This window comes from Onychostruthus taczanowskii, unplaced genomic scaffold (genome assembly GCF_017590055.1).
Source record: "Onychostruthus taczanowskii isolate IOZ18803 unplaced genomic scaffold, ASM1759005v1 scaffold37, whole genome shotgun sequence".
Classification (NCBI taxonomy): domain Eukaryota; kingdom Metazoa; phylum Chordata; class Aves; order Passeriformes; family Passeridae; genus Onychostruthus; species Onychostruthus taczanowskii.
The window spans coordinates 3,502,892-3,510,586 of NW_024501126.1; the positions used below are offsets into that span (position 1 = coordinate 3,502,892).

The 7,695-nt window shown below is 38.1% G+C and overlaps 1 protein-coding gene across 3 annotated transcripts in view; it reads left to right on the plus strand.

Moving 5' to 3' along the window:
* Positions 1–2,498, plus strand: part of COBL (cordon-bleu WH2 repeat protein) — a 157,467-nt gene extending 154,969 nt beyond the window's left edge. For all 3 annotated transcript variants that reach the window (XM_041411753.1, XM_041411752.1, XM_041411754.1), the window contains one exon: positions 1,211–2,498. In XM_041411753.1, the coding sequence (XP_041267687.1) occupies positions 1,211–1,228 (18 nt within the window). In that variant the 3' untranslated portion in view covers positions 1,229–2,498. The remainder of the gene's footprint in view (positions 1–1,210) is intronic.
* Positions 2,499–7,695: the final 5,197 nt, after the last annotated feature.

Here is a 7,695-nt window from a genome sequence, read left to right on the forward strand (position 1 = left end):
TCAGCATTAGGTCACCTCAGCTCTTGATACGTGCAGTGTATCATTCTGTTGGCAATCAAAGGAGCCAGGTAAGATAATTACTACACCAATTGCAAGGAGTCCCTGTTCTCTAGGATAATTTGGAGTTGGTTGTCAGCAACTAACACGTTGATCAGAATTATGTCATGTTGAGTGTCTTCTAGGAAGCATGGCCTAGTTCCATAGCTTTATGTCAAGCAGTGGACTATTCTTCTCACATAAGCAGAGTAGTATAATTGTGAATGAACAAATACTGCTTCTTATTATCAGTATCTGTGGGTGCAATGAAAGAAATTACAGACTCAAAGCCACAGTTGATGTAGGCTTTGGTGTGCTGGAAATGAGGCAGGAGGCCCAACGATAAGTTGGCCAAGCTTGATATACAGGTAGTCAAATGAGCTTATAAAGTGATTCTAGTTCCCATGCAAAGTGAGAGGCAGGCATTTGCATGCTGTTACTCTGATTGAATTGGAAGATAAAACATAATTTGAACTCTTCACCTTGCTAATAATTTGTAGGATGACCTATTTTTTTCCTCAAGAATAAGGGTCAAAATGGAAAATTTAGACTTGATCAAATGCATTATTCCTGTTCAGCTTTTGTGGTGACCTTAATGTATATCTCTTTGATAGAATCAAAGCTCAGTAACTTTGAATTTGGAAGAGCACCTTAGCATATGTATTTAAAACTAAGCATATGCTTAGATGACCTGAGGACTGGGAAGGAAGATAGGCATTTGTGTAAGTGTTTTCCTGAATCAAAGCCACTGGGAGTTTCCTTCATTCAATCAGAAAGCAAAGCACTCATCAATTCATTTTCATGGCCAGTGACAGCTAACCAATACAGAACAGATTTTGACTGAAGATTTGATACTTGCAGGCTGGGCTTCTGTTCAGTCCACAAAATGAAGGAATTTCACAGAAAAATGCATCACCTATGGTCCAGAAATAACACAATTGCAAACATAATACCTAAGGATGTATGAGGTGTGGGTATTTTAGGGAAGGATAGCACTTTTCATTAGACCAAGTGATGTAGCTAGGAAAAAAGGCAGATAAGCTTAAGTAGTCTCAAGGAGCAGATGAAGAAACCAAGCTTGAAAACAGCCCCACAGGAGAATGTTTGGTTAACAATGTCAACAGTTGGAAGTTTAAAAATATCTTGAATGATCATGTGCTTTTCTTTGTTACAGGTCCCTCTGCTCGTTTGAATCATGTAAAAAGAATAGGTAACTGGAAAATCTAACCCCGTATGCACCCATAATCATCATTCAAAGTCTGAAGTGGCAAAAAACATCAAGAAGTTTAGTTTAGTCTCTTGACTACAAGCCAAAATAAGTTGTAGTTAATTTTCTGTGTGTTCCTGCATAATGGTTCTAAGGGGAAAATATGTTGCTCTGCTGTAAAGCTTCTGTGCCAAGGAATTGTGTTTTGCCTCTGAATATTTAAGGTTGCCAATAAACTATTCTTGTTGGCAGGTTAATAAGAATATAAACACTGTGCAGTTCTGTGTTAATACTTAATTGTGTTTATGGGCAAAACTAAAAACTTTGCTAGCTATCTGAAAAGTAATACTCATTTCCAGCTGTTAAAAATATATAACTATTCACTTGCTTCTTTTTTTGATTTCAAGAAGGGTTGGAAGCAATTAGGGTGAAAACCAGAGTAAAGATCTATTAAAAAAAAAAATCACAAGAAAAAAGTTATGATACCTAAATTGTCATGTGCTGGGGTCACTAATTTTTAAAATTAAATTAACTTTGTATCTCTGCTGGAGCTCTGGGAAAGCAGGCAATCAATAATGAAAGTGAGACGGTGTCTATTGAAAAGTTACTTATGGGATATGACGTATAGAATGCTAATGTGCAGAGATATGCTGAACCCTGGTAACAAACATGGAACTTAAAAATATTGAGCCACCTTAAAGGATCTCTATTTGCAATAGACTGTGAAGGTTATAAATATGATTCAGAGTATAGAGGTCCAAGATGTAGAATTCATTCTGCACTGTAAAATGAAGTGGAGCTTGTTTATGTCAGTAACCAGGACTTTTGTGGTCTGTTGTTCAGGTCATGCATAAGTTGGCCCTTGGTTTCTAATGCGTATGGCTGTTGTATGTTGTCTCACAAGTATTTATAGCAGCATCTTTTTCAAATGTTAACTACTTTGGTAGTTGTTGTTGTACATATTTTGAAAATATTTCGTTAAATTGATTAACTTAAAAAGGACAAATGAAAATGCTTTTTCACATTTGCTATATTGTAATGAAACTGAAGAAGAGGAAGTTTGTACATTTACATTTTTATAATCACAGACTACAGCAGTGGCAGAATTTTTCTTTAAGCTGGAATTTACAATGTATAGCTATGGACTGTTGAAAGCCCAGAGCCTGAGAATATTTAGCCATCTGCATTTAATGTGACTATATATTATATATTATAAAATATTGATGTCTGTTAGTGCCACAAATAAAAACAAAATCAAAACCTGACATTACTTTAAAGGCTCTTTTTTTTCCAGATATTTTCTATTTACTGAAAGAAATTAAAACCAGAAATGGATTTTAGCAAACTAGTATGCTGTGCTCAGTATCTCAAGTCTAAAATATCTCAAGCCATAAAAGTGCTCACAACTAACAGTTTAGAAGTGGAGTGGAAATCACCAGCTAGGATCAATATGTGAGTTATATACATCTCAACAATGATGGAGTACTGCTAACGTTCCATTTCCTCATTAGGGAAGCTTATATATTCAGAATTAAGGTGCTCAGTTGCACTCTATGATAAATAAGATCACCTCTGTTGATTGTGATTATCCTTCTTTTGCCTTTAAAGTTTTCTCAGTGTGCTAGAGATCAGAGGCACTACCGTGCTGAAACTACTATCACAGAAAAAGATTCAGTCACTCATAAATTTGGTGCTGTAGATATTCCCCAAAGCAGAAATACTCCTTCCTTGGCTGGCTGCTGCAAGGCAAATTTCAGTGCTTCTCTCCTTCTGCTTGTTCTTAGTGTTGCCTGAAGGCCCGGGGTGCATAGCCCATCTTCCTAATACCCTTTTAGTGTAATAAGTTATATGAGTACTTACTTTTCAATGTAAGGGATTCAAAACTGGATTTTTGGACAATAACATCCTCTGGGTTTCACAATGCAAAGGTTCTGGTTCTGAGTGCTGGTGCTATATAGAACTAAAGTTTCTAAGTTTTGCTCATAGTAAACTTCTGAGTAAAAGCTATAAAAACAGCTGCAAGACAAGAGGTCATCTTCACTTTGACAGAAAAAAAAATTGCAAAGACCCTGATGGCTCAGTCACAACTCAAACTAAAAATGGAGGGGGAATTCAGCTACCTACAGTAGGAAGCCTAGGCTGGTATTCATTCCCTTCTCATGTTAATGAGAATTCTGTCTGCTCTTAAACTGTCATCTAGGTTGAACTATTGACAGGAGCTCAATTTAAACCTAAGTGAATTTAGATTAGAAATTTGTAGATTTTTCTGTAAACCCATTTACAATGAAGTCTAGTTACAGGTATGACCCTCCCATATAGTAACTTCCTGTTCATGCTCTTAGTAGTAATAATGCTTAGCTCATCCTGAGTTAAATGAAAAACCCTGAAATGTGTCTGCTAAAGACATGGCCTTCTCAGCACCAGGTATTTTCATCTATATGGCCACTCTTACTCTCCCACACTGTTTGCTAGTGCAGACACAGCCTGTGTCTAGAGATGCACGTTGCCCAGGTTACACCCTGACATGTCCTGTCATGGCACGGTCTGCAAGCTCCTTTCTTTTTTGAAGGACTGCAAGAAGGACAGGGAGCTCCCCTTTTCCTTAGTGTTTCTCCGCCCAGATTGTCCCCACATGCTCTTGCCTCAGTTCAACCAGAGGAAAGACTCAGATATATGCCTGATTCATCCAGCACTTTATATTTCTTTTTTGGTAAGTCATTGAAATTAAGTGAAAAAATGGTATCACCACGGAAACTGAACTGAGAATTTGGGTTTGATATCTTTATTTCTTGTCTAGGTATAATTCAGTGTTCAGGGCTTAAATAAATCAAATCTCATGTCTCAAATAAAAATTTCTACTTCTTCCTTCCCTTTTTTTTTACATGTTTTTATTATTTTTTTAGCTTGAGTTTAGAGTAATTGTCAGCCATTAAGTCAGCCATCATTAGATCTCTCTGATTAGATATTTAATTTTATATAATACTGGTTGTCTGCAAAAGCTATTTGATTTAGAGTAGTTCATTATAGATTTATTTTTTTTTTTATAAAGACAGCCTGTTAACATTAGTCATGCAAAATATTGGACCAAAGGACCTCTTGACGTGCACATCAATCTACAGAGTTTCAAACATGGCAGGGTTGTACTTCCCCAGCTCATACAAGTGATTTGCACTATTTATGCTACCTTTGCCACAGCCAAAAATTGGCACTTCATCAGTGTGTAGGAGAAAGAAAGAGAACAAGAGATGCATTTATGAAACAATGGAAAATGACACCCTGAGATAGTTTTCCCTCTAACTTCTTCAGAAAAGAAAGAAGCAGTTCTGTTGTTAAGTGCTGCTTAATATTAAGCACAAGGTTTAATTTGAATCCAAAGATTTGCACAAATCTTGATTTGAATCAGTTTGGCTGAATGAAATGTTTATAAATCGGTTCTTTGTTGGTGCAATATGAAAAATAGTTGTCTTCTGCAACCAGTAATTAGCAACTTTTACATATGTAAAGTATTTATTTGTGTGTATTGTTTCTCATCTCTAATCCCCTGTTGGGTTACATATGCATTATGTGTACCAACATGCTTTGTCTGTGAGACTTCTGTTAAGATTTATTAGACTATTCCCATTGTTAGTCCATTTGTGTTGCTGAGCACACACAATAAAATACTCCATGCCCCTGCTATATAGCTTTAGCTGCCATAATGGTTGCAAGTTTCTCCACTTGCAGAAAATGACTTTTGCAATGATAAAGTTATTTTTTAAACAAAAAATAAAACAAATTCCTGATTTTTCAGTAATGTTCACCTGGATTTTGTGCATCACTGTATTGATCTGCTTTACTTTGTTGTTGCTGAGAATGGCCTGGAGTTTGGTTCATAGCTGATGGCTTCCTTTGCTGGGGAAAGTTTCCCTGTAGTTGCATTCTCAGGGTTGTTCATCAAAGTATGGTAAGATGGATGACCCTTTCCAAGAACAAAAATGTACCTTTTTTTTGTTATTGTTAACCAAATATAATTATTTGTTAAATAAATACAATTTGCTTAAATACTAGCAGGTTACATGATGCTACATCAGATATCAAAATCCCACTATCCTCTGTTTGTCTACCAACTTTTTGTTCTTGTTTAAATAGTTTCTGATTTATTGCAGTATTGAAGACTTCAAAAAGAGAGAGAAAATAGAACTACTTAACAGGAATATTGTGTTTTTCACACTTAAGGAGTTTAGGAACAAGCTCTCTTCCATAGTCTGTTCCCTCCCATCACTCATTCCATATGTACAGGAGCACGCGCGCAGAGTCTCCTTCGTCATTTCAGAAGGTCAGGAATAGTTAAAAAAGCATCTTTACCACGGGATCCTTTTCCATTTTTAACAGTAGCTTTTTTTGTCCTGTAAAATAGGAACTTCCAGAAAGTCAGGGACTAAGTTTTGGCGCAGTCACAGCAGCGAAACACAGTCACTGCTGGAAGCAATGTCAAATCCAGCTCCATATAATGCTATCTTCAGCCAATTTCTTTTCCTTTGGGGTTTTTTTCTTTCTTTCCTTTTTTGTCTGTGAACTGATAAAAGCATGTACGTGCCATGTCCCTTTTCTGAGGTCATTATTGTACTTGAAGCCCTAAAAGGTTTTCCCCTGAACAAAGCATAGTGGTGTTGCAGTAGAACACCAGACTGAAAGAGGACATTTATTCATACACAAACACCACTGTCCAGTTTGCAAGTCAGGAGCTTGAAAAGGAAACCTTATTGAAAGAACAAGACTGTGGAACATTATTGTCTTCTACATCAGAACCTGTGTTTACTGTAACAGGAACAAAGCAAACATAGTGCAAATAGGCGTGGGCTTCCTTTGTCTTGTTCCATGCATTCAACAGAGGGGTTTCTGTCAGAAGCACTGGCATCTGTCCCTAGTAGTGCTTGGCACGGGTGAGTGGGTCACAACTCAAGAGTACTGATTTGGGTGGTACCGCTGGTGGGTTGTGCCACTGGTTTGGGCTTTTTTTGCCTTGTGATAAGCCAAAATGTGGTTTGATTTAGCCAGTACTTGAGACTGAAAACCAAGTACCTGTGCTGCAGCAATGAGCAAAGGCTCCACACGTGGACCACTATTGAGATGGAGAGTGATCCATAATCCTATGTGCGCCAACTACAGCATCCAGATGCCAGTAGCCAGTGTAATCTCATCTTCGTAAGCCAGAGGTAATGATAATGGCGAAGGGAGAGGGAAATGGATGCCTCTGCCTTTTGACAGAACCTAGGAATAAGCCACAGGTAATTTAAAGAGCTGCAGCTCTCCCTGCCCCAGCAACATCTAACAGTGCAAGGACATGCAGGAGGTGACTCAGTAAGCAGCAGGTCCATCAAAACTACGGATAGGTCTGAATTTTACTGACAAGGTTCTGAAACTGTGCATATCTCTACTGATGCAGCTACCTGGTGGGTTAGCATGCTCGAGACAAGACAAAAACTCTCCCCAGTATAGACCCTTTGCTGATAAAATCCAGCTCTCAGTCCTTCAGTCAGCTCAGGAGGTGGGTGTACCTGGCAGGTTCCCAACCAGCAGCACCAAACACAGAGCAGTGGTTTGGCTGCCTGCACAGTGCATGCTTCCTCATTCATTAGCCTCGCTGCTAATGTTCCAAACTTCCCAACTTATGGAAGGAACTGTCAGAGGCAATTTGCAGGCAGTCAGTGCTGCAGAACTGCAAAGAGTTATATTTTTATGTGTTGATGAATAATTTAGCAACAATTCTGTGTTATGTAAAATTACTGCTTTACTGCTACTGGGGCCAATGTTCGTACAAAGTGTTCTAAGCCCAGTTATACAAGTTAAAGCTTGCTAGTTTTATCCTATGCATCTGTCATTAGAGATAATTTTTCCAGGTTCAAACTGGGAAGCAGAGCAGGTCTTTCTTTCCAGGAGAGGGAAGTTCCACATCCTCATTCTCCTTTATAGTCGTGATCATCCTACCTATTTCCAAGTGGTCCGTTTTGCACTAGGTTGTGCAGTAGTGCTGGTTTTCCCCACAAAAGAGGAGGCTATGTAATACATTTCCATATAAATGCCATGGAAATCATCGATTCTCCAGACCTTTGCTTTATACTACAGAGCAACCTAAGACATATTTTCATTAACTTAATGTGGGCAGGGAACACAGAATATGGGCAGATGTAGATATATCTGGTTTTGGTTTCAGATTAGAAGTTGTTCCTTTGAGATTCCACCTATTCTATACTCAGAGCAGGATTAAAAGATTAGCAAAAGAAAGGAGTACTATTGCCACCCAAAAGCATGCTTGTAAGGGTAAAGTGAGACTGAAAACCTACAGTAACTCAATATGGTCCACATCCAGAAATGGAGAAACTCACAGGCTTCCTTAGAATTCTGCATCTCAGCGACTGCTTCTGCCGTATTCTATAAGTGTTGCCAAGAGATGCTTAGTTGCAAATGCAAAT